Below are 27751 nucleotides of genomic sequence, written 5' to 3' on the forward strand. Positions count from 1 at the left end.
AATTTTTGTTTGTAAAGTGAGAGTTAATTAGATGACGTAACCATTGTGTGTTTTTGGATGTTCACTGTCCAACAGGTGTTTCTCTCAAAAGCCTAAAACGACATCAAACACATTAAACTTCTTCTGAGAAAACATTTAAAGAGAAACATTATCAAGCTCAAGACGCAAAAAGAAACAAAGTAGCGAACTAAAACCGCGGTGAGCTCCTGAGTGTCGCTTAGAATGCAGTTTCCTGGAGCGCTCGAGCCGCTGTGATTTCTTCCGGGTTCCTCGCGCAGTTTGTTTTGTTTGGGTGGATCCGCGCGGCGCTCAGCAATGACAGAAACTCGTCGCGCTCCGCGGCTGTGAACCGTAAACCTTCTGCGTTTTTTCCCCACGACAAGAAACGACAACTTGGCGTGAAACGAACATGTCGTGCGCGCGCGTCGTCGCTCGGTAGAGGCGGACACACAAAGTGACTTCATCGGGTTTTTCGACCTGACTTGAGACACCTGTTGCTCCAGTTTCGGCAGACAGGTGCCACCTTCCTCGAGCCAACCAGGCAGCCGCTCCCGGGGTCGAGACACCGGCCTGAAACTTGGATTAATTGCTTTACTATTTCCCCCAACGTTTGACCTTCACGGCTGCCATGAAAGTCACCGTGACGTTCGGGGACACCGCGGTGGTGGTTCCCTGCAAAGCTGCGTGGACCGTCCGGGATTTAGTCGACCAAGCCACGCGGAGGTACCGCAGGATTTTGGAGCAGGTAAACACTTCACACCGTCACTTAGCTACTCAGTTTCCTCAGGGCTCTCTCTCCCCACCCTGTCTCACGGGACACAACGATATGTTTTAATTCCACTCATTCTTCATGTTTTTATCAGAGCAATGGCTCCCATAACTTGTTTATGGTGTCACGTGACCCATATGTGGACATGGTCATACTTTTTAAAGCCAATGTTGGAGACAGAACACGTTTTTTGTGTCGAGAAAATGTTTTATTTTGTCACAAATTGAGTAAAGTTTGGTTCACTGAAGTCTCCTTAAGAAGTTTGACTCTTATTTAAATTTTGTTGTTGTTGTTTTTTTGTGCTGGTGCAACTGCTGCTGGAAACAGTCCATCTGCCAAGTGATCCACTTGTACGTTTCATATAAATAATCTTTTTTGCACTAAAGAAGAAAACCATCACAGACGGTTGATGCCTCAATAGACCAGAATGCAATGCAGCTGCAGAACATTTAGGATTACGAGTAAGAGGTGTGACATACCTCAACTGGAAGAGAAAACAAGCCTCTTGTAGTTGCCTATATGCAACATCTGGATGCACAAAGTTCAAACCTGAGACGAAAGGCATTCTGGGAAAATGCACATCATCACAAAACATATGCACTGGTGTGCAGTGTTGTTCTCCCGTGACGTGTGTTGTTTTGAATGTCCCACATGTACACAAAGATATTTCCCCTCCACCTCCCTGATGCTGCAATCACTTGAGCATTAATCACTCCGCCGAACTGACCTTTGACTAATCAGCCGCCGTGTATGTGCACGCTGTCCCGACGTGATAGCGTGCCGACGTGAGGATGAGAGTGCTGCCGGGCCGCGGCCCTTCGGCTGTCTCCCGGTACAATAGCTCCCTGTTTTAAGCCCCGATATCTCAGCGGGCAGGTGGGAGTTTGCTGTTTGATGCCCCTCAACGTGGCCGCAGTCGGGGACGGGCTCCGCCGCAGACAGGAGGCTTTTGTCCCATGAGTGATTGGGGATTAGGATTGGTGACAGGTCCGGGTCTTATCGGTTGGCTGGTCCCCCTCCCAATTCAGCCCCCGCACCCTCTCCGAGGCAAACAAAAAAAGCTGGCTTGTGGAGATGCGAGAGGCCCGCGCGGAAGGATGGATTGGATGGATTGCTTTCTCTCAGGGAAGGAGCACACGCAAACACCTGAATAGCCACACACACACACACACACACACACACACGTCTCCGCTCTAAATCCGGCTAAACGTTGAGCGTGCACCCGGCCCCCTGATTGCTTTTCACAGAGCATTTTAATTAGGAGGAGCCGTTGCTGACTCAGCAGTCCGTTGCCCCCTCCTCTTCCTCCTCCTCTTCCTCCTAATAGAAGCAGACCGCCGTGAGGACAGTCCGGCTGCCAGAGGAGGACCGAATAGATCTGACCGGAGGAGCCGGCTGCTCCTGCCAGCAGAATCCACTTAGCGGCCACATTAACCGCACATTTCTCCACTCACCGGCCTCGCTGCTGACAGCAGGGACGGTGTCAAGAAAACGGGGTTTAATCGCCGAGAAAATATGTGTGTGTGTTGGGGAACAGGATTCTGCAGACCTCCTTCATTAGCAGGTTGTTTTAACGTAATCTCGGGCGTGACTCCGTACGCGTGTGCAGCTGCTTGCGTGGATCCGTTGTTGAGGAAATGTTGTCATGTTAACTGACAAAGCCTCTTAACGAACAGTCAGACGTGTTATACAGTTGTTAAATCACACTGCATAAATGTGTATTGTGGAACGCGACAAAAGCTTTTCCGCACATTATTCCATCTCTGCTATTGCGATGAAGTCTGGGGGAGTTGTGTAAAGATTTGCACCCCGAGGCTTGATATGTAGAAAATCAGGTCCTATTTCTAGCTCTAAATATGTGTCTGCCTTCAACACGCAACTTGAATTCAATTTATAAAGATTGGAATCTCTACAAACGTTTACATTTGAGACTCTGTAACACACTTATTTTGATACATGTTATTGCAGATGACCTTTTGACTCATCATTTCAAGTCCTCTTCCAAGTGTGTGTGTGTGTGTGTGTGTGTGAGGGGGGTGGGGAACCAGCATGTAAGCTGTGTGTTCAAGTTCAGGTACTGTAGCTGTCTCTCCTTGTCCCGTGATCTGTCTGCAGATTCAGTTCAGATTACAGCCCCCATACTGACACCTGACAGAGCACTAACCAAGCTGGAGGTACTTTGCCCTCCTCCTCTTCCTCCGCCTCCTGTGTGTGTGTGTGTGTGTGTGTGTGTGTGTGTGTGTGTGTGTGTGTGTGTGTGTGTGTGTGTGTGTGTGTGTGTGTGTGTGTGTGTGTGTGTGTGTGGAGTGAGAGGTGTTGTCCAGTGTGCGTCAGAACTCAGCTATGCAGAAGGCATCTACTGTGGCCGTTGAAGCAATTGTGTCATTGTGCTTTTTTTTTTTTTTTTTTTTTTTTAGGCCTGGCTGGCTGCATTCCTCAGACTATTGCAGCAGCGTATTCTAACTTTGCGTCGCGTTAAACTCTCTGCTCCCTGAAGGAAAAAACACTAGCCGTATAGCTACAGAGTAGCATCCCGGGGCTAGCCGAAGGGCGGGACAGGTGCGGCGGGACAGATGCCCGCTGGCATGCGACTTTAAACTTAGTTCTCCCTTAAGGAGACGTGAAAGCAGGAGAAAGAAACCTGACGAAAAACTGCTTCAGCAAGATATCACAACGCAAAATAGTGTGTTTATAAACAGCCTGCTGTGTAGCATTTGCATCGGGAGTATTCTTAACCTTTTGAAGGTCACCCGACCTTCATCGGGTTCCTTCCTTCAGAGACCACGGCGTCCCCCTCTCTTTCCCGCCACTCGCACCGCCATTCTCGAGCGTCGTCACGTTTGCTCACCAGACAGACGGGGAGTGTGAACATATCGCTTTAAATGGCGGTTTGGGGGGGTAATTGAGTAATTTGCAGGGAATTTACTCTTCTAACTGTCATGGTGATTCTCCTCCAATGTTGACTGACTGACTCCCTTTGTTTTCCCCCGTGTCACGGGAAAAGTTCAAGATACAAAGGGGAATAACCAGGGCTTGACAACGAAGGACTTCAGAGGAGGCTTTTTTTTTTTTTCTTCCATCCACTTGCTCCGCTCCATAGATTACTTTTCCTCTGAAGTGTCATGCATCCAGCCCCTTTCATCACGAGGCAGAACGACAGGGTGGAGGAAAGTGTGTTTTTCCGGTTGAGGAAACGGGCGCGAAAGTATGCCAGAGGTGATGCCAATTAACACTCAGGCACCGCTGCGTTCCGATCCACTGACGCGAATTTGAAAAATCACACTCATACCTCTTATATCATAAAGGTGTGCGTCTTAATGCCGGTGATGTCGCTGCAAAAGAGCCAATTACCGTGCTTCCCTCCTGCTGTGTGCTGACACACACACACAGGTTCTCACACACACTGGGAACAGTGTCGGTTGGAGGCAGAAGAATGCCGGCGGTCGTTCAGGTCGGACCGGTTTTTCTGGCAAGGTGTAAATGCTTTGCCGTGATGTCTGTGCTACATATGTGCTGCACCGGTTTCAATGTCTCCGTCTCACATGTGCCTATAGTAAACATGAATATAACCCCCCCTCAATAAACACATTTATTATATTATATTCTGGTACAATGTTATAATGGATCCATTAAAATCTACTCAAATTAGTTTGAAGCAACGCCACTTTATTTTGAAAGGTCATCTGTCTCCATCTCTTCCTGCATCTCAAGCTGAAACAACAGGTGCCTCCTTCCTCGGAATCGCAAATATAAGTAGAGCCAATACAGAAAGCATTGCGGTTGCATGCATGCCGTTGCATTGTGGGAAAAACTGCACCGTGTTTGCATGCAAGTTGTCTCACTGCCCTTTCTCTCGCAGTCCCCGGCTGTTAGGGGCACCTCCCAAAGAAAGGGACCCGACCATTTGTTTTTTAGGAGAATGGACTGGGCCCATTGTGCAAGACAGATACCCTCTCTTTTAGCTTTTTTGTACCCCCGTAATTCTTATTCGGGTGCAGCAGAGCAAGAAGGAGCCCATTCACATCGGTACGCGGCGATGCAGCAGAAGCCACTCGCTGGGTCTCAGCCAAAGTCATTCCAGCCTCCTCCTCCGGCTTATTGCCCAGAGCTGGTAATTTAGCCGCTAATGTAGTCTTGTGTCGCTCTGGACAGATTGCTTATTGGTATGGGCACTTCCTAATGGGCTATTTTCTACTGCACACATTGTTAGAAACGATAAAGGCTCGTCAAAGATTTCTTAGTCGAGAAATTACTTCTAATAGAAATGTTGGGGTGAAAGAAATAGCAAATGTGTTTGTTAGGGCTTCATTTTGGTCTTATCTTAAAATGCCTGCTTACTCTTCCCACACTCTCACCCAAAAAAGGGGAAGATGCTATTGTTCGCGTACTTCTCTGTTGATTTTGTCGACAGCACAACAGATCAGAGCTCAGCCCCGGTTCCCTTATTGACAACGGTCGGAGCGCCCGGCTCGGGGTACTTCCTGCTCTGTGGGCCGCGACGGCGAAGGTGGCTCTGGAATGCGTTCACCACCGCTACCCGCAGGGCGGCGAAACTGAGGGGGAAAAACACGCTCCCACCCTCATTTTTCACATTCCTCTGCACATACTGTACTCGATGTTGTGCAATGTAGGTCATCTGCTGCAACTGTACCTGCCGCACGAACAGGGAGGGTCTGGGTGGATGTGCGGTTATTTTTTTGACTGACATTTGCTGCTGTAAACAATCACAGTGGGGCACAATGGCAGTGGATTTATTTTTACCATATCTTATATTGAAACAATGACAATGAATCTTCAAAACATAGCTCTGTAAAATGTGTGTGTGTGTGGAAATGACACATCTGGAATCCTTTTGTGAGAATATGCTTTTGTTAAAGAGTTTAACTAATCAGCCTGTGTGTTTTTTTTGTGACATTACAATTTCCTTAATTCTAATTAATCCCAGTATTACCAGTTAAAGACATCCGAACCAGACTCACTGGTTGTTGCAAAATAAATAAAAACACATAATGATGTTCCTTTTGTTGTGTTCTGATGCTATTTTTGTGTGTGTGTGTGTGTGTGTGTGTGTGCAGTATGAGGAGAGTGAAGTGAAGACCCACCACTTGACGTACATGGATGGGATAATGGACATGGACGACCTGCTGTGTGACCTGGTGGAAGACAGGGACAAGGTGAGGTTCTTTCTCTCTTGCGTTTATGCATTTGGGAGCGCCATCCTTGTTCGAATCCCGCGGCCGGACGGCACGCTGTTCCTCTGATCGCTCTCGCCCGGTGTGAGGCGGAGAATCCGTCGTTCTCAGATTTATTTTGACTCTTTTCGCTAAAGTCTCCAGCCTGGCAGGATGACAGGAAGTCCAACAAACAAGGTATTTTGTAAATCCAAAACCGTGGTTAGCTTGTCACTGCTTGTTTGGAGTCTTAAAACGACTCCATACCAAATGTGACAAAATAGTTTTTTGTATGCTGCAAAAAAAAGGAAAAGAAGAAGAAGAAAGAAACATCAACTCTGGTTTGATTGCATCGCACTACATGCATGAACTTATTTTTTTCTCCTCCTCCTTCCCTCTGTTTTTTTAGAACGCCAGAGTAGGAGTGGTGACGTCGCCGTGTGCTTTTTAGCTGTCATGTTCATTTTCACCGAGGCGGATGAAAGGACATCAATTTCAGATTCTAAAACAAATCAAGAAACGAGAAGTCCCCTAGAAACGTTCAGGGATTGGAGCCGGGCTGGGAGTTAACTGCGCTCCATTCACACTCCGGCACAGACGGCGGCCCCGATTCCTATGAAGAGCACATTTTTATTCCTCTCGCTAATTTCCCCATAAATGCATTCCCAAGATGTGCTAATAAACCGCCCGAAATCCATATTCATAAGCCCCGGGCCCAGACGGAAGATGAATTATCAACACTTAGTCAGCAAGAAGGCCAAATGAAATGGAAATGGAATATTCCGCCGACCCTGTACCGCGCGGTAACAATGGTGTTTTAAGCTGCGTGAACAATAGAGCGCGTGCTGAAGCATGTTTATGCATGTAGGACTGCGAGTTGGGCAAAATACTCTTTTGACGGGGTTGTGGGGAGTAAAAAAAAAGGGGGACAAAGCTAAATAATAGATGTGTAAACTTGGTGGGGATCTTCAACTGTCGGGAAGTTTTTTTTTTTTGCAATCACAGAGAACAGAAGCTTAATTTTCCCGGCATGATGGGATTATAATCATGAGATCTGTTTTATTTGTGCATAAGAGGATGAGTCTGGCGTGGATTTTAATGACTCATCGGAGTGATGATGATGATGATGAAGTGTCACAGATCACATCCCACTCACATCCCCATTTCAGATCAGATTCCCTCACTAACAAGTCGCCCCCGACGCCGACTCGTGCTGCGGTGCTCTTTGTGATTAGGAGCTCTGCTGAGCAAACGCTTCCCTCCAACCTGCGCAGGAACTGTCTAATTTACCTTTTTTTTGTTTCTTTCACTCTCTCGGCGTTCACCCAATTCTCCAGGCGCCCCCTCCTCCTCCTCCCTTCCTCCCTCCCTCCGGCTTTCATCTCGCTCCTCATTTCATCCTTTTGTTTTTTCGCCCGCTGATGAAAAAGATAGCACGCTGACTAGGACGAGCGGGCGCACGTGATCCTCGTAACGCGCCAGTCATCCGGCTTATCTCGGGGCTTCCAACCGGCGTCGGCTCTCAGATTAATGAGCTGTGCCTGGCGTTCTTGATTAGTCCGACTCCCTTTTGTTTGTCTACGTTTTTATAACTTCGCCGCCAGATTCTATCTTTAGTGCTTTGCTTTCCTTTCTCTTTTTTTTTTTTTTTTGTTCCGTTATTGTGGCCGACGCTGTTTCCCCATCAATCATACAGGAGTGGTCCCATTGTGAGGGCCCTCCACCGCACAGCGGGGGCCCTGTGTTAGCCGCGGATGCTAATGAGAGATAATGCTACGCTATTTGTACGCCTAGTGGTTAGCTTGGCCCGCGAGTCCAGACCTCTTCATCTGGGCCGGCCCCCTACCATTACTCAACGCGCACACACACTGTCACACACTGTCACACACACACACGTCTGCTGTCTCCGCCGCCCCGCGCCGAACCGCAGGCAGGCGCGCGGCGTAGCATGTTAGCATTATCGTCCACGGAAGGAGCACCACTGGTGGTTGATGAGGGCGGAGATGAGGGGGCGGCTGTGATTTGATTACAGCTCGCTCCCTCCCACCCCCTCCCTGCATCTGCGAACACGCACACACACATACACACACTCCGTTCATTAGCACCCCCCACCACCATCTCGAGGCACACCGGCCACCAGCCTCCTCATGAATATTAATATCAATCTGATGAATGCGAGGAAGACCACGGGCTCTTGGCTGAGGTGTGACCGCGTATACACACAGTACACAATCGCACAAAAAGACCACAGTATGAAGAGAGCAGGTCACAGATCAGTCAATTATACTATGAAGCGCTCCTCGACTTTGACCCTTTACTGTGTGTGTGTGTGTGTGTGTGTGAGAGAGAGAGCGCTCTCAGAAGACAGTTGGAGGCATTGACCTGTCAGATACCCCACCACTTTGTTAATGGTTCGTAGAAGCGGGAGGATATAACCGCCTTTTCGATCTCTTCCTTTTATGTCACGCTGCGAGGTCAAATGGCTGCAGCTCAGAGGCTAGTTAACCTGTTCATCCTCCGTCAGTGTGTGTTCTTTCATACAAACACACACACACGCCGCGGCCATTACTCCCAGGCTCTCCTGTATATGTTTACCATTTACGTGGCTAGAGATGTTGCGGCGCGAACGAGCCGCCATCGAGATGGCGTTTGATTAGGAGGCCATCTTTACGGCGTCCCTCGACGTGCGACTGGAATCTGAATGTCAAACATGTGTGAGTGTCCCCTCTGGTCACGGCCGATCTCCTCCAGAACGGGGATTAAGCTCAGGGAGCATAACGTCTCCTCATAAGTGGCCTGTCACTCCTCATTCAACGCGTACACACACACACACACACACATTGCTCCACACGGACCGTGTTGTCAGTGAGGGGGTCGGGGGGATAACGTATAACAAAAAGTCAACCTTCCATCCCAATTCAGCCAAACGAGAAATCTAATTTCATGGGAAATTTAATAGAAAAAAAAAAACCCGGGGAATGATTTCCTCCATCTCACTTTAATTAGCCCTCTTCTTTTTTTAAATTTTTTTTTAATCACTGCGCCTACAAGGCGTCCACAAGCCTCCTGTGCGGTCTCGGCTCGCTGTAAATGGTGCAGGGTGGCGTGTCCCAGCTGATCTCCCTCCGAAATGTCACCCGCTTGATCACGGGGGCCATCTCCCATCATCCATCTCTCCTGCCGTGGAGGACGCGATGCCGAGAAGAAAAATGAGTCGGAGGCCCCCACGGAAATACATCTTCCATATCCCATCCAGAGGAAAGGACACCTATTTGAATAATTTCTTCCATATTTAGCTCATATTTCTCAAACTACGGTTCATTTTTTTTATTTTCTTCACATCCATATATGGTCACCCGGGTTTGTGCAGATTACACAATACTGCTGCAGATTTGATTCCCAGCAGTTGCGTCTTGGGATTCGCCTGAAGTCATTTATCTCACGTCAGACGTTGGGCCCGTCCGACAGGCGACAACAAGGCGTCGCTCCAAACGCGCTAAAAAGTTCCGTGAATGGGAGCGTGATTGCGAGGCGCAGACGTGCTGATTAGCCTTTTGACGCCTCTGTGACATCTCGCTCCCCCCCCCATTCACCGCCGCCGTTTGATTGGCACCAGAATAGTCCCCGCAACTCCGCGGCCCCTGTGTGAATGGCCTGTGATGAGCGAGAGCACGAGGTTCAAATGCGCTGATTTAGAAGAAAATGTCATGGCAGGGGCAAGTTTATTTCTATAGCACGTTTCGTACACAAAGGCGATTCAATGTGCTTTGCGTGACGCGAGAAAGGGCGGGGAAAAGCGGCATAAAGACATTTAAAATGCAAAGTAAAAGAATAGGAACCGGTTTAAAGGCAATTGAAAAGTCCAGTGTTCAGCGCAGAACGTAAAAGTTAAAGGTGGTCATAGTTGAGCTCGTCTGATGGAAGTTCCAGCTCTGTGGTGCACAGTCTGCTTCTCCGTGTTTAGTTTGCCCCCTGAGAGCTGCAACAGGTGTATTTCCCAAAATATCATTCTAATCATGATCCATACATCCTCACCTGTGTCTGTCTGGCACATTTTAATACTAACTAGAAGTCTGCCGTGGACTCTGAACATGCTCAGTGTGTAAAATGAGTCGGCCGTATTTCACCTCCTGTCGTCTGCTTAATTGATTTTTTTTTTTTTTTTTATTCTAGCAAAAAGAACATTTATTTCTGCCGTAGCCCTGAGGCTACAGACATGCAGAGATTTGATGGGGGGGGGGGGGGGGGCTTTTCAGTCAGTTATTCTCATTATATGAAGACGCATTTATAAATATTGTTTGTCCATTTTCCAGGACAGATGTCTGATGACAATTCATTCTTTAAAAATTACAATTACAGGACTAACTTCGTGACTTCCCTGAATCTGATGGATTTCGACTCATTTTAGACCTGAAGTTCGCGTTGACCAAAAAGTCTCTGCCGTGAAGTTTGTTTCCTGCATTGTTCATAAATAGCGTGACCTTCATAAAGACTTGTTGGAGCTATTGAATTAGATGGAGGGGAGAGGAGTTCCCGCTGCTTTGTCCTTATCTTGTGTTTATTATGCGTTCTCTCTCGAACGTCAATTATGCATTCATGTATTCAAATCTCCCGTAAACATCCAGTATATTGAATGAAGTCAGATTATCTCAGTTGCCTGCATATCAGATCAGATCAGACCGGAGCGGTTGACTGTTTTGCCCGGCGGGACTCGGTCACTTGAGCTGATTTCATCATATCTCATCAGCCTTGACCTTGATTCAACCCCCCCCCCCCCCTCCCTCACCCACCATCTGAGCACCACAGCAGCTCTTCATCTGATTATATTCAATTAAAACGCACACACACATTCACCAAACCTTGTTTGATTGTAATCACGAGGCGGGACCTCAAGGAGGGCTTAAGGAGAAGGAGCTCTCGCCGTGCCCGTCTGCTTTTCATTTAAGTTTCCTCTCAAAGTTGCACTTTTGGAATTTTAATTCCTGCAGACGATCCGTCGCTCCACCTTTTTTTTATTTTTTTTATCCCGACTTTGAATGATGGCGCCTCTCCAAAGTCATTTGTCAGATCGCTGAAGCAAAAGGCCGGGGATTTAGTTTGGGATAAGGCCCCCGTTTCTATCCCCCCCGCCCCCCATCCTCATGCGTAGGTGTGTGAGAGACTCTCAGAGGCCAGGCGGGGTCATCACGCCCTCTCAGATCTGGTCCTTTTACCGCTCCGCCTCCTGTTAATCACACGGACTCCGTGTCGCCATCGCACCACCTATTAGCTCCTAATGGAGTGAGACGGTCAGGCTGCAACCTGACCCGTCCGGCCTGCTGTGGGGGGGTTGGAGCTCGGTGCCGAGGCCAGAGGTGACCCGCGTGAGGGTGTCAGGAGGGGATGTGCTCGAGGCAGTCGTGTGTCGCATCTATACGCACCCGGACATCAAGAAAACGCGTCACGTCTGGCTAATGGTCTACTCTAGATCAACTTGTTTACAGCAAATCTACTCTCTGACCTCACCAGCCTCACGCCATCTGTTTTCCTGGATGACACTTCCGCAGGTGTGTGTGTGTGTGTGTGTGTGTGTGTGTTTTCCCTCCGCTCGCCGAGGCTCCGCTCACTCCAGCGGCTAATAACTCAAATCAGCAGAAAGTCACACCCCTGGACGTGTGTGTGTGTGTAAGTGTTCACTGCCACCGCAGCTAGAGGATAAATGCTGGTGAAACTGAGTCCAACTCATTTAGGTTTGAGTATTTAATGATTTCTGGTGCAATTACACAGCTGAAGCCGCATCTGCGTCTGCTGTGTCGCAGCCGCTATTGTTATTATTCCCGTCTATTTTTCTCGTTCCCATCGCCGAGCTGATTGGGTTAATGAAGGGAGCCTCGTGGACGGTAATGTGTCTGAATGGGCCACTTGAATTATTAGGCAGCCCACACTGGACATGGGAGGGGCTTGTGGGAAGGAGGAGTTTTCAACATCGCCGATGATGATGATGATGATGATGATGATGATGATGATGTCAGATGATTAACGGCAGTTGGTCTCACAGATAAAACTATAAATTCCCATCGTATGTCTCAAATTGTTAGTTTTTCCAAACCCCGAAAAGGAAGAAATAAAAAACGAAAGGCCTCTATAAATTGGCAAATGTGATGCTTTACTCTTATTTAGTTCATTTCTGTCTGAAGCTATAATTCATATTTTTATATTTGCATTGAAAAGGGTCACTCGTATGAAAATAGATGAGGTTTAATTTACATCTTGTGATGTTGTTCTGATTTGTATCCGGAGTAAAAGCTATTCGGTGGCGTAAACCTGATGAGAAACCGGCTCGTATAGAAGAAGTCGTTATTAATATGCGGATTCCTTTTCATTCGGGATCAAACTGTCCGAGCGCCATGCCCTCATCTGATGTTGCGGCGAGCCGAGCGAGCAGTCGGCGCTGCGGCCTCGTCGCCGGCTCGCCGACTGATGGATGCTGCTGTCAGGTGCCGGTTTGTACTTTTTGCGGCTCGCAGACATGAGCCGCCGCACGAATCCCACCTTCCTACTCCGGGCTTTGATGTTGAGTCAATAACTATCTAATAAGGCGTGTTGGAAGGAACACGCATGTTGATGGGTACAGGAAAAATCTCCGGGTGAGGGCTTTTTTTTCTTTTTTTCCTTCGCTCTCTTCTCGCAAACACCTTCGGGCTGTGAGTGATGTTGGCTCTCCATGGCAACGGCAAGTACCGCGTGTCAGTAATGTATCACACACACACATATATATATATATATATATATATATATATATATATATATATATATATATATATATATATATATATATATATATATATATATATATATATATATATATATATATTTTTATCAGTATGCTCAGTTGTGGAGGAGAGCTGAATGTTTACCCCTAAAGAAGAACATTTCTATCAAAGCTTTTTGGTCATCGTGGATACAGTGAAAAACTGGTAAATTATTGATAATGGGATGAATTATAATACGGAAAAACATTCTTAAGGTCCCTTCAAACCTCCGTAAAGGAAAGCGAGAGAAAGAGGTGACGTATGGCATGAAAGTCTAATGTCAAGGGAGGGCAAATGGAGGAGGAGGGGCAGCCTGTGGAGGAGAGAGCCACAGGTGAGAGGGCAAAAGCCTCGCAGCTCAGAGTTAATCACTCCTTCTATTTCTCTGTCAGATCCCGGGAGGGAGGGAGGGATGGAAAGAGGGAGGATGGATGGATGAGGGAGGAGGTTGGAGGGAGCAGCTGGCCCTGCAAAGGCCACAGGGAGAAGAAAGCTGATGATTAGACTCCGACTTTCGGGGGAAGAGAGCTGGAATGTGCACGCTTTTTATTACACGCTCATGCCGAGGGAGCTCGTCGGCGTGCCACGGACGGCGGATCAGGACCGGCGTAACCGCCGCCGCTGTGTTCGCGCTGCGGGAGTGACGAACGAGCCGGTTGGATGTTTGTGTTGCCGGCCTGAGAAATACGAAGCCTGGAGCTCCCCTGTCACCCACATCCCTCCTCCTCCTCCTCACAGCCTCTCGGCTGTGTGTGATTTATGAAGAGTTTACCCTCTCCCTTTATGAGTGTGCATAAATAATAATGTGGCCTTTCACCGCGCATAGCCGCCACCGCAGTGCCTCAGCTGGTGTGTGTTCACGCGTGTGCGCGCGGCTGGTGCACGCATGCTCCATCACTGTGGCTGATGTGACCGATGTGAGGGTGAGACGGGGGGGAGAGAGAGAGAGAGAGAGAATGATAACTCGAAACCTTTTTGGCAGTGTGCCTGAACAAACGGCTTCTAGCGCTGCAAACTGTTCTTTTCCCCCCAAACATCGCCTTTTTTGTGTGTGCCAAAACTGTGATTTATCGGCATAAATAAAGTTTAATTTCAAACCTGAGCTGTCGATAATTAATCACAGATCACAATCTTCAAGGTGGAAAAATGTATTCTGGATTTGCACTCAAATATTTTGTCGAATAAGTGCGGTTCACACGCAGCTGGATTGTAAGCTGCCCCTATGCCTGGAAGAGATTCCTGCATTTGATAATCTTCAGTATGAGAACAACTCTAACCCCAACAAAGAAAAATCTCACAGACCGACTAGATTTCCAGCTGCGTTAACATGTGTTACATACAGTTTCTATTATATCGCCTCGGATCCCGAGCTTGATCTCAGTCCTCGTATAAAAAAATGTGGCTATGATAGTCTTATCTACATAATTCAACTACCATTTGAAAGTTAGCATTGCAAATGTTTTCTCGACTTTGCACATATTTCAGGGAGTTGAATAAACACGCTCGGTGCGAAAAGGAGTGTCAGGAATGTCGATGCGTTGCTCTCTCTGTGGGACACAAGTCAATGTTTCACTTCTGATCCCTGACCTTGTGCAGCTTCTTTTTTCTTTTGTTGAGTCGTCATTTTCTTTTCGACCACCGCTGCACCAACAGACTGAGCAGCTCACCTCAGTGTGTTGGTGTTTAGTTCGGGCCGCCGGAAACGTTCAGAAGTTCAAGCGGTGATGTCATTATCGTTTGAAGAGACCTGACAAGTTGAATTGTGCATCCGTTTGTGTGCTTCAGTTCATGAGTGGGAGGTTGGTGTGTCTCTGCGGCGCTGCTCTAATCTTTTGTGTGTGTGTGTGTGTGTGTGTGTGTTTTCCTAAGAGGTAATACTCTACATCTGCTAGTGTGCTATAGATTCAGGCTGAAAGAGAAGGATTAGCCCTGCTCTCACCGGTAATGCTCCCAATTTTCTACTTGTTTAACTAACGCAGGCCACACATTCCTCTGTTGGCCCTGGAAAGTGTGTGTGTGTTTAGTGTGTGTGTGTTTAGTGTACAGTATGTGCCCTTGAACATGGGTTAGCTTTTGGTAGGCACGCTTGGGTACCACAAGTTGTTCGTTACAAAAGGAGAAACACAGCAGAAGAGTATCACAAATTACAATTAACTGCTCGTTGATTTAGTTTTTATTCACGTTTTAAAAGCCAAATAACCGCCCTGCGCCTTGCTGTGAATCGGTTGCCGTTTCCCGCGTGCCGCCGTGCATATCAAGCGCTAAGATCTCCCGCTCGCTGAGAGCGAGGCGCCTCACCTTCCCCCTTTACCTGTGCGCCGTCAATATTCCTCACGAACCACGGAGAAGCCCATTCTCCTCGCATCTGATCCGCTCTTTGTTCATCTGACTCGTACACACAGGGAGGGGATATTTTCCCGACGCTCCTCAGCCGCTTGGGAAAACAAAACAACAACAACACCAACACCCGATGTTTGGGAGCCGCACAGTGTGGAGGAAGTATCCGCTCTTTGTGCACGGTTCTGTTCATCATAAAGTGCAGTTTAAGCGCTCAGGAAGCGTCGGGTAGTGAAGTCGAGACGGTGGGAGGTTTAGGCCCTGTGATTTAGCGCTTGAAAAAGCAGGTGTCTAAAACGGTCTTTGTAAACCTTTACTTTAGTAAAGAAAGTGTGTGTGTGTAAGTCTCTCTCTCTTTCTCTCTCTCTCCGTGTGTGTGTGAGATGATTGGGTTACCGCACTCGCTGTCAGGACGCCGCGCGCTGCTTCTGAATTATGCATCTCTCGTTCAAAGAAAGAATGAAGAATAGCGCAAGAGGGAGGAAACGGGGGAGAGAGAGGAAGGGAGGAAGGGAGGGGGAGTCGTAAGATAAATGACAACAGCACAAAAGCAGAGCATCTCAATAGACTGGACACACACACACACACATATATACACACACACACACACATATACACACAGCAGTGCTAGACAGCGATGAGAGAGGAGAAGAAAAATGGGTTGATTAGTACCAGCAGATGAAATAGGGAAGTGTGTATGTTTGTTTGTGTGTGTGTATATGTGTGTGTATATGTGTGTGTATATGTGTGTGTGTGTGTGTGTGTGTGTGTGCGCCTGATGCTTATGTAAAGACCAGAGGCTGTACTGGTACCAGCATGCAGTGGTGATCCACTAAAGCAAGGTGGCACTGTTCATCCTCACTGTGAGAAAAGTGTGTGTCTGATTGTTTCCACATATAAACCAATTGTGTGTTGTATTTTTTTTTTTTTTTTTTTTTTTTTTTTTTTGCAATAATGGCATTACGCCATGCATGATTGCATATATATATGTGTGTGTCCATGCTGAACATGCATCCCCCACAGTGCGTGTTATACGGGACGTGTCGCATTTAGCTAATTAATTCTGAGCAAGTGCATTAATTATTAAAGACACTCAAGTGTTCCGGCTGTGAGTTGCAACATGTAAACACCGTCCACTGTTTGCAGCAGCTGGGCTCAGTTCACATCCCCGCTATGAAAAAAAACGCATAATAAAAAGCTCTGCATCTGATTGGAAGCAATGTCCTCAACAACAAGGCGTCCATTCATCGACCGCAGAGAAACAATCCTGACATCATGAAGCACTTTTGCTTCATGATGTCCACTTCCCAGCCTTTCCAGCCACAGGGCGGAGTGCTCGGTGGCCACGGGGCTGCTGGGAGAGTGTCCCCTGAAGAATTAGTCCAACATCTGGAGCAATATCACAGTATCAACCGGGGACTACTTTATCTTGAACATAATAGTTTACAATCCGTCCCTTCAGAGTTCTGAAGGTATAGAGTCGCAGCTGTGGCCCCAGCGGGAATAGACCCTTTTTTTTAATGTTTTTTTTCTAGACGTTGGTTAATGACGATGACGCTCACCTTACATGTACAGCCTGCATCCAGCTTCCTCTCAGTGCAGGAAAGGAATGGAAGTGAATACAACAACTTCCATGACCCCCGCACCCTTACACACACACACACACACACACACTCACACTCACCACGCTGTCCCCAAACTCCATCTTGTGTTATCGCTCTGATTTGAGAGGAAGCAAAGTCCCACACATTGTGTGATTAAATCTGCTTGGGCAAAGAATAGGAAAAAATGTAAATCACAACGAAGCGGTATTATAATTTCTCAACATATTATGGGATGTGTGTGTGTTTGTCTGCCGTGGGCCACGTGAATTCTAACGTTTTACAACACCAGTGCTCGAGGCGGTGTGAAGCCGTGTTTATCTCTCTCTCGTGTTATTGTATGTGGCTTTCACGTATGTCACGATAATTGCTTTGGGTCTGCACACACACACACACACACACACACACACACACACACACACACACACACACACACACACACACACACACACACACACACACACACACACACACACACAGTCTCCCCAGCCAGTCCGGTCATGTTGGATACATGCGCCGCATCATGATTTACACAAGATCATAACATGACGATTTGAAGGGTTTAGTCGTTTGTGTTGGCCCCGGGTACCAGCGTGTGTGTGTGTGTGTGTGTGTGTGTGTGTTTATGGAAATGAGACGAAGGAGTCACATTATTCAGCAGTCGTTGACATGCAGGCTCCCCAGGTCCATATCAATATCCCCCCACAGACGCAGAAAGGAAAAATAAGGCGATTTGTTTCCTAGCATGCTAATGGCAGTCAGGAGGGACGCAGAGAAAGCCGTGCTTTAAGTAAACACACTGGGAGCCGTTCAAGGTGTTGTTTTTTTCTTCTCATTCTTCATCCCGGGGCTCCACAAGAGCACGTTGGTGTTTGAAGGACTGGATTTCAATCCACTGAGTGCTTTTAAAAAAATATATACATATTAAAAAAAGCTTTCCCCCAAGACTCCTCCCCTGCTGTAGTTATTCACAATAATGATGATTGTTGATGCTGGGATGTGATGTCTGCATCCAGCTTCTTCAGTAGCACATTAAGCAAAGCTGCTCTGCAACAACAGGGGACACATCCTACGACGTTAAAGGGCCGGTTCACCCAAAAGGCAGCGAGACAAAAACACTGGCGCGTATAGATTTCGGTCTAGTTTGGGAAACCGTAGATTTCTGAAATACAGCACCTCAAGAAGCGCCGCCGCTTGTTTCCCAAAGGAAGCAATAGGTGATTAATTTTGTTGATGGCTGGTGTTTGATTGAGTGATGAGTGGAAGCAGCGGGGCGGCCTCCGTCTGCATCGCTCCCCGCCGGTGTCGGCCGTAAAGAAAACAACCCTCCCGGAAAGCAAATCATCATCAGCGCTCCGCACATTAAAAGAAGTCGAACGAATAAATAGTTTTTGAGGGCAGGTCGTCGCTTTGTTTGTGTTTATGTATGTGTGTGTGTGTGTGTGTGTGTGTCGCGTGCACACGTCACATTACGCTCCGAGACTTCGTCTTTGATTGATGCTGTCAGCGATTTTGGAGAGGACGGGGAGGGCCGGAGATAAGGAAAGAGAGAGAGGAGGGGTGAGTAGATAAAGAAGAGAGAAAGAGCTCAAGAAGCATCCATCAAGCGGCCAATCAGATTGTTTTTCCTGGCGTTCGGTCTTTTCTTTTACTCTCTTTTCCGCATCTACTAGCGCCTCGATTCTGCATCTTTCCTTCAACTATCGCTTGCTAAAGCACACACACACACACACACACACACACATGCACACGCACACGCACACGCACATGCACGCAAACGCAGAAGTCAAATCTCCATTGCGTGGCGTCGACCGGGTGTCACGAGGTTATTGAATCACGGGAGGTTGAGGTGAGAGGCGGCGCCGCAGCGTGATGGATGATACATATTTCGCCGCCTCCTTCGCGCTTATTGTTTGCACACACACACACACACACACACACACACACGCACGCACACGGCCTCCATGCTCCTTTTGTTGTTAATTGACGTCCTCCACTCGTCTGTTGTTTTTATTACATCCCTGGTTTCCATTGCGGTTATTGCTTTTCATTAAGTGGTCATTTCCTTCGCCGGCGCCGTCTAATGAGAGCGTCACGCCGCCACGCGCACATTTATCAAACCACGCGGCCGCGATTGCACGACCTCGCCACACACACACACACACACACACAACCGCACACGTTCCCCCTTTCGATCTATCTGCCATCATGTCCCTGTCTCAATTAGGATTGTTTGTCGTTGCTCTGCCCTCCATCCCCTGTTCATTTGTCCCCCGCCCCCCTCCCTTCTCTTCCCGCCGCCTCATCGTGGCAGCGGCGTCATTGTGTTTGACAGCTTCTCATTCTCGTGTCGGATCTCATTCGACTGCTAATTCCACACACGCACACCTCGTGCGCGTGATAACTTCTCCTTTGCGAAACCCGGCCTCCGCTAGTCAGATTTAGTTAAAAATGGAGGCAGTCATTGTGTCGCCGAAGTGGAATCTGCTGTGAGAGGTTTGAATCCAGCTCTGTTTCCTTGACACACACACACACACACACACACACACACACACACACATACACACACACACACACACACATCATAACAGTCCGGCTGCAGCTTGACTCTCCCGTTGTCTCTTCCAGCTCGTGGCGGTGTTCGACGTCCAGCGCGGGAGGGCGGAGAGTCCCAGGGAAACCATGTCCAACGGCTACTCCAGCGCCGCGCCGAGCCCCGAGCCGCTCCACTACTTCTCCCACCTGCAGCAGCCAATCAGAGGAGAGATCGAAGTCAACGAGGCCGTCCTCAAAGCCAGTATGTCAGATCTGCTTAAAAAAAAAAAACAGCATTTGTTTTGGAGCTCAAGGTTTTCTATACATTTTGTTGAATTACAATATCGCTGTTCTTGAGCGATATCAACTATTCTGTACTGCACACCAGATGTTTCAGTTTTAAATGTAGGAGAAGTTTTCTGCAGGAATCTCGGCGGCCAATCAACACATTGGTGTGTGTGTGTGTGTGTGTGTGTGAGAATAGTCAGAAAATACATTTATGGAACAGCTGTAAGCTGAACCTGCTGCGTAAAGAAGGAGGTATTTTTTCTCTCTTCCTCTTGGTGTTGCCTGTAACTTGATTGCGTGTGAAAACAGATGCAGTGTTGACGCTGCGTTCTTTCCCGCCGTCCTCACCTCGTCGCTCTTTACAGACTCTGGTTTTCACACGCGGATCAGCGGAGAGACGCAAATGAGACGCAACAACGACGACGACGTGGCGAACATGATATCTATACGATGATATCTTCTTCTTCTTCATGCTGTCGGACCAAAGCTTAAGGCGATGGGTGAACTCAGATTCTGCTCCTGATAATAAATATCTCTAATTTAATATGTTGAGGTCCTTTTTTATCGTATGACCAAGCCTCGGTCTTTTTCATGTTTTCTTGTGAAGTCAGAGGTCAGTCAGATAAATAAATAAAGAGAAAAACACCTGGTTCAGTGAGTTGCTTCCGCGAGTAAAAACAGTAAGTGAGAATGACGGTGTGTCTGTGTGTGCACACACACCAAAAAACTGCATTTTAAGCAGCTTTTTAAAGGAGCGTGGAATGACAGATTTGGTTTGTAAGATGCTGGGTCATGGGGCATCTCCAGTGGGAAACTTCATCACAAGTCTAGTCAGCCAGAAGCCTTAGGGAGCCTCTGGGGAATATCTGCTCTGTCTGGGCTGCAGTCACTCTGGCTGGAGATACATTTCACTGCAAATAATCTAGATTTGAGTCTGCCTTGTATTGGTTACGTTTATCTATGACGGGAGCGGATAAAGAGCCCGACGGCCAGGGGGTCTGTCTAATCACTGGGCCTCCCCTTTCATTCTCCTCCCTCCATCTGTTTCCGCAGTGAGCCTCCACCATACACACACCTGCCCTTCGCCACCCCTCGCCCTCTGCCCGCTCTCGCCCTCTGCCCCTTTTATCGGCCCCTCTCTCCAGGCCCGTCCAGACGTTTCTAGCCTACTCTACTATTCAACCACCTGCCATGCAGCTCCCCATCCCCACCCGGCCGCAACCGACGCCGCCTCCATCCCCCGCCTGCATCCCCCGCCCCGTCTCTGCGTGGCTTCCAGCTCTAACTAGATTAGCACTGTAGCCATTTAGCATGCCCAGGGTCCAGCAGAGCGTGAATGGACTAATTCCAGCCCCCCATCCTGTCTTCAACCCAGTGGGACCTCTTCCTAACCCCCTCTTCCCAAACCCTGACTAACGTAGTTATGATGTGACCCTGTGACGCCCCCTCATATAGAGCCAGACTCATGCATTGAGGCGGCTTTTGTCATCTGGACATGCACGCGCACACACAATTTGACAAAAGAATCCCAGCATGCCAGTTAAACAACCGAAACCGGTCGCCCATCCACCGCTGGGAAGATCTTTCCAGTGCGAACAGTTTCCTCGGCGTCCATCGAGGATACCTGTCTGCAAATTTGCTTTGAAATCAGATAAACAAGCTTCAGATCTCTCCTGATTAAAAACAAATCTAAAATAATCCAGTTGTCGTCTCCGCAGCAGTGGTTTGTCGTGCAAACACGATCCACTAATTCAAGATGACTTTACTTGGTTTGCACGAAACGAAAATAACTGCCAGCTCACTTCCTGTTCCTCCTCACCCAAAGCATGATGGGAACTCTGAGTCCGAACCCACTCTTCACGAATATAATTAAGAGAGAGCATTTTGCTTTTGTTCTTATTTATTACATTTTTTTGACCCTGTTTTTTAAATACATCTTTGACATTTGTTTGGAAACCTATAGTAAAACATGCAGTGACTCTATTCCATGGGACTCTAAATGAAGGTACATGAAGGGTTAAACTAGACGAGACAAAAGCAATAAAGGCTGTCAGGTACCGTATGTAAACTCTTCAACTGGGTGATCATATTTCAATTAAAGCCAACATGAGAGCAAACATCGCTGTATTACTGTGGCTTTGTCAGGACTGAACCCATTCATCAACAAATCAACTGCTGGGAGGAGTTGGGCCGCTGCAAACAAATGTGGACGCTTTAATCACACTCATCACCTTAATCCGATCACTCCCAATAATCTGGTTATGTGCGCTCATGTAATCGCACCGAGTGGTGGCGGACGGGGCGACGGCGTAATTCAGTAATCAGTCGGGCATCCAAGTGTTTGTGTGTCGGGTTGGACCGCTTGTTTGAACAGGGTGATTGGACCTCACACAGCCCCGGTGGGATGATTAAACCGGCATTGATCCGCTGCTGCACACACACACACACACACACACACACACACACACACACTCTTACACTTCTAGGAAAAGAGTCCTTATCGCATCATCCCATGAGCAGCCTGAGCCGCGCTGCTCAATCGATTGGGAGAGAAGCAAGACCACCCTGGCCTGTAGCATGACGACACACACACACACACACACACACACACACACACACACACACACACCCTCACGCAGACAAGTATATATAAACTCAGGAGCCGTTTGTGATAAATGCACGTGTAGTACACACACCATGCACGCATGCTTGCAAATGTAAGGCGCACACACACACACACACACACAGTCAGAGAGAAACATGATGCCTCCTTGTTTTCATCCTGGCCCGGCGGTGAACTGCAGATCTTTCACGGAACAAAAAACAAGAAACCTCAGCGTTCCCAGAATTTGCAGATGGAGAGTCGGAGGCTGACGAACGCCGAGGTGGAAGCTCTCAAGGCCTCTTCAGGGTCCCTCCAATTACACTCGAGGGGCATTCTTCAATGCGCTTCACCGTTTGTTTCTCCGGCCTTGAAGCGCCCGCTGACACGGGTCCGTCGGGGTGGCGTTGTATTTAAAGTGGCAGGGCACCATGTGGTTTGCGGCTGCGCAGTCGGCGTTAAATTACCCGACCTGAAATAGACCCAAAGTTACGGCGCTTCCTCCTCTCCTCCACCCTTTTGGCAGAAGACGGCGCGTTGAAGTCAGCAAATGTGTGCGATCTTAAAATAAACGCAAACTGACTGAGTGATGTTCAGCTGCTTCAGGAGCAGGTCTCTCCCCATAACTTCCTTAGACTTCATTTTCGTAATTTAAATTGAAGGCAAGAGCTGTTGTATATCATTAACAATGTGGTAAAATAGTGCTTTTAGATTATATCATCTGTCATTTAGAGGAGATAATTTCTTTAACCACGTTCCATCCAAATGTTTCTGCCGCTGTTTCCATAAATAGTAACTTTGACTTTAAGGATGCAAAACCTTACAGTAAATAAACTGTTTCATGAGAGATAATCCAATCCAAGGAAATGTTCTTGTATGCCAGACACATTTCTTTCAGGATGCATTTGGACAGATTATTCTTCAGGCCTTTTTAAAAAGGATACATCCCATAGAAGTATTAACCCACGCTGGAGCCTATTTCCACCGTCCCAGTCACTATTGATTAGCAATGGCTCTGAGCCAATCTTGTTTACAACCGGCTAAACCGAGGCTGACCTAAGCGAGCCTAAAACTGTCACACTCATCAGTATCTGACCCTCGGTGACACCGCTTGACCCTCCAGAGGTCAACGCAGGTCAGAGGTGAAAGCCCGTGGCCCTCCGGTTCTTTCACATGAGGGACGTCTAAACGGAGGAGGATTTATGGGGCTGACCGCCGGGTAATGGAGCCTGACCGTGACCACGGTCGCTTCACAAAGTTGCATCACCGGCATCGCCGTGAAGTGCGTGGGTGTCGTCACCGAAACGCTCGCTATGAAAATTCGTTATCGCCATTTCCTGGGGGGGAAAAAAGTCACTGTGTATCTTTTAAAAATCCACAGGATCCAGTCTGAAGAGGCGCTGTTGTTTAGTCTGGCCTCGCAGGAGTGAAGGTGCTTTCATGTTGTCCTTGCAGTGGGATTTAATGTTGTTGTTGTGCAACTTTTTCCCCCTCATGGTGAGGGCAAATCTGCAGACTGGTTTAAAATCCTGATGCCGTTCGGTGTATTCTTATCTGCTCAGGTTCAGGTTCAGGAGGTCAGAGCAAAGCGCAGCCATTAAGTTTTACTGCCTTCTATACATGGCCTCTCTGAACTTGTAAACGTTCGCACGCGTCCGCCTGGAAAATGCCAAGGCTTCCGTCAGGTTGTCCCGTAAACTCCACATCATCCCGAGATAACCACTCATAATTAACAACATTGAAAGAGCACCTGCAGTGGTCTGACCTATTTTCAGACGCACGCGAGTATAATAGATAATCAGGTGGAGAAATCAGACGCCATTGATTCGTCGGAGCCTGTTTGATGGACTCCATGTATCTCTCTGGGGTCTTTTGATGCCGGCACGGAGAAGACGCCTTTTATTTCCCTGTGTGTTATTGTGTTAAATCAAAGCAGGAGAAGAAACCGACTGTTCTCTGTGTTGCTTCTGCCTGAGACTTCTTCACGAAGTCTGCTTTTCCAAATCGGATGAGACCACATCGTGTCGGTTTTGCTTCAGTAAAGCAAAGTGGAACCTCGAGGAAGAACTAGAAGAAGAGAAATGCACTTTTTGAAGCTTTTTTTTGTGTGTGTGTGTGTGTGTGTGCTTTTTGACGCCTTGTGAATGTCGTCAGCAGAAGTAGAGCGAGGGAGCGACTGGGACGAGTCCAGCAGAGGATCAACACATCAAATATGACAATTAATGAAAATGATTAGTCCGACAAACCTGAACACAACACGTGGGCGTTGTTTGAGCCGTGTGGGGTTTTTTGTGTGTGTGTGCCGGGCCATTGTGACGGGCCATTTTTCATCTGTCTACAATCACAAACCACAGACACACACACACACACTGAGACCCTTGCCCGCTCCTTCTTCTCGACTCGCTCTCCTCCTCTGCTCTCTCTATTCCGACCACGTTAGACCAGGACCCTGTCACTGACCCTCCAAAGAGAGATTGATTACAGGAAAGTAGAGCATTTTGTTTGCCTTCCCTTTTTCTGTGTGTCGAGGGTTTTCTCCCTCCTCCGAGGTCGCCGTCTCACCAGCTCCCCCACCCCTTCCCTTTTTGTTTATCTCACACTTTTCCCTGTCTTTATTTTCTCCCGTCGAGGTAAATTTGAAAAACACCCTGTCACGTTTTTGTTGTTGTTGTTGTTGTGTTTTTTTTTTTAACATCCACAAATAACAGTCTGCTCTCGTTGGAGGTGGATATTAAAAGCAAGAGGCGGCACAAAGGTCCAAATTAGATTCTGTTGAATAGTTTGTATTGTGCATTCAGACCTGCTCATGTCCCGGCTCCTTTGGGCTGCGGGGAACAGGGGTGTGTGTGTGTGTGTGTGTGTGTGTGTGTGTGGGCAGGCAGGCAGGCAGGCAGGCAACAGCTGGTCTTTATGAAAATGTACACTGTGGTTGTGGGGCTTGGGCGTATTGCTGAAAGAGTCGGGTGGCTGTTGGTTTGTGAGTCATCTTAAAATGAATTATATTTTTTAGTTTCTTTTTACCATACAGGGTAATTTTTTTTTTCTGTCTGCTTTGATGTAAAAATGCTTCTGCAGAGCTCGGTGACCTCAATAAGATGCAGGCCAGCTGCTCGGTGCGAAAGTCGCCAGACGACGAAAGTAAAGCTGCTCCCTTCCTCTCTCACAAAAAAAAAAAAACGCAGCACATTCAGTTTATCAGTCCAGTGTGTCAAACAAAAAGCATCCCGCCTTTGTCTGTGTCTCTAACTGTGTCCTTCTCCACGCAGACACGCCTCTGTTGGTGAGGAGCAGCAGTGACTCGGCTCTGGTCCCGACCCACGAGGCCCGAGCCACGCCTCCGCCTCCGCCCGATGACCCCGGCAACAGGTCTCCCGATCGGGTAAGCATCCTGCACGCTTGGTGGATAAATTCCCCTTTGTTCTCCAAAGGTGTCACATTTTTAAAGCGGAAAAGAACCAAGTAAAAAATTGACAGAACGTTCAGATTCCGGCGAATAAACTCCTGCTGTTCAAACTAGTCGTTCAAAGGGAGAAGCGAGTTCTGAAGCAAAGCGAGAGACGACGCAAAAGATGTGGAAAATGTAAAAAAAAATGCAGTAAATAAATAACGTTTGAGAGATGAAGATGTTCCCCATTACTGCCGTGCCGTGTGAAGACGCAGCAGCCCAGTGAATACTCCTCTTGTTCCCCCCCGGGCTGCACTTTGGAAAGGGTCGGCTTTTCAAGCGCTCTCCGCCATTAAGGAGGATGCTTGTCCCTCTCTGTGGGTGACTGCGTGCGCGGTGGGCGGGACGGAGGCCGCGTGAGGTCACCGTGGTACACGTGTGTGTGTGTGTGTGTGTGTGTGTGTGTGTGTGTGTGTGTCAGGTAGAGAGAGAGGGTCCCGTTGTCCACCTCCTACCGTGTTACACACAGCGGTGACTAAGTAGAACTCAAGCGGCGAGTAAACATGATGACAAAGCCCATATTTCAGGCTCCATACCTGAAACCAGAAAGAACAGGCTCATTACAGATGATATAAATGTGTATTTGCACTGTTTTAAAGGCGCTCTTCTGCTTTATTATGTGGCGAACAACAACAATGCATATGAGACCTATTAGCACAGTGTTTAACATCGAAGATAAAGAGGTTATGAGATATTTTTTCATCACGTTAATTAATATTAAGATAATTAAAAGTGTTTCCCGTGCGCACACAGAGGAGAACACAGAGCACTCGTTGCCTTGCAGGCGTGAAAAGGCCGTCACAGCTGTTGGACATATTGAGTCGTGGCCTGATGGACTTCCATAGATCAATACACTATCACTTCACTGTACTGCTCCTCTATAAACCCCTCACACACACTTTATCTTACTCATACACACTTAGAACTACCACACACTCTTGTGTCCCACTCTTGTCTTGGAGGAGGTATTGAAATCCAGATAAAGTCTAATTGAGGCTGATAAAAAAGCGTCCCGCCCCTTTAAGTGATTTTCTTTTTTTACTGGCTTAAGGTCAAGGTTGGCCCACTTCTTCTCTGGCTTTTGTTTCACTCGTACAGCAGCCCACGCACACGCACACAAGTCTTTATCAGGCGAGCTAATGAAACCGGCAAAAGGCTGAGCAGTGCTAAACACGCAGCCGGCCCTTTAATTGACTCCCCGCCCTCGATCGAAGCTAATAAACGAGCCGTTGGAATGCTACCTGCTCAGTTCTACCGCTCCTCGTTCCTCCATCCCCTTTTTTTTAATATACAATCCTTGTTATGTCCCTTCACTCCCTCCGCCAGCCACATTTCTTTGGCTGGTTTTCAACACCCCGGAGGCGCGGTGATGCAATGCGTGTCAACATAGCAGAGGGTCTGGCTTCAATGTGTCGCACTCCGTCCGGTGGGGATGTTTCCCCTCTGCCCCGAGCCGACGCCACTGCTAACTAAACCACATTCTGTCCGTACAGTGTGTGTTCCTGTGCTACATGCAGCAGCTGGATGTGTGTGTGTGTGTGTGTGTGTGTGTGTGTGTGTGTGTGTGTGTGTGTGTGTGTGTGTGTGTGTGTGTGTGTGTGTGTGTGTGTGTGTCCTCGCCACCCAAAGATTCAAAGTTTGTACGTGAGAGAATGTGGCAGCGAGTTAATGTGATGGATGCGACGGAGGTCAAGGAGCAGTGGCTAGCACGGAGAAAGCTGTGATCCTGCAGTGTGTGTACATGGAAACACACACACACACACACACACACACACACACACACACACACATGCTTTTTCTTTCTCCTGACGTGTAGCAGATGACTACAGCACCCAGAGGAACTGCACAAAAGCAACACACACCTTATTACTCATCCATCAAACACACACACACACACCTCATCTCTCCGAGGTCTGCACTCCGCCGTGTCACTCACACCTCCCTCCGACTACAAACCAAACACTGAAGCATGTCTGGCAGCGTGCAGCGCGGCGACAGAGCCGACTACCTGTTAGTTGTGCTCAGACGGGTTTCCGGGCAGGTTTCACAAATTATTTGAGCGATCATTCCGGGAACCCGCCACGTTTGAAGAATTATATTCATAACAAGGAGCCATTGATTTCAGTTTAGTTCAAGTCGATGGTGCTGAAACAAGTAGCAGCTAAAGCGAAGGTGCTGATAGGAGTTGAAGCGTGAGAGTCTGCGCTGAGCG

General features: G+C 47.9%; 1 protein-coding gene across 1 annotated transcript in view; it reads left to right on the plus strand.

The window, feature by feature from the left end:
- Positions 1-628: 628 nt before the first annotated feature.
- LOC306753021 (partitioning defective 3 homolog B-like) overlaps positions 629-27751 on the plus strand; it is a gene marked incomplete at its 5' end in the record, with an annotated part of 107229 nt that continues 80106 nt past the window's right edge. Inside the window, 4 exons of the mRNA XM_079236852.1 lie at positions 629-745; positions 5845-5943; positions 19298-19466; positions 25361-25473. Of these exons, the coding sequence (XP_079092978.1) occupies positions 629-745; positions 5845-5943; positions 19298-19466; positions 25361-25473 (498 nt within the window). The remainder of the gene's footprint in view (positions 746-5844; positions 5944-19297; positions 19467-25360; positions 25474-27751) is intronic.

The sequence above is a fragment of the Taurulus bubalis genome, assembly GCF_910589615.1.
Source record: "Taurulus bubalis genome assembly, chromosome: 21".
Classification (NCBI taxonomy): domain Eukaryota; kingdom Metazoa; phylum Chordata; class Actinopteri; order Perciformes; family Cottidae; genus Taurulus; species Taurulus bubalis.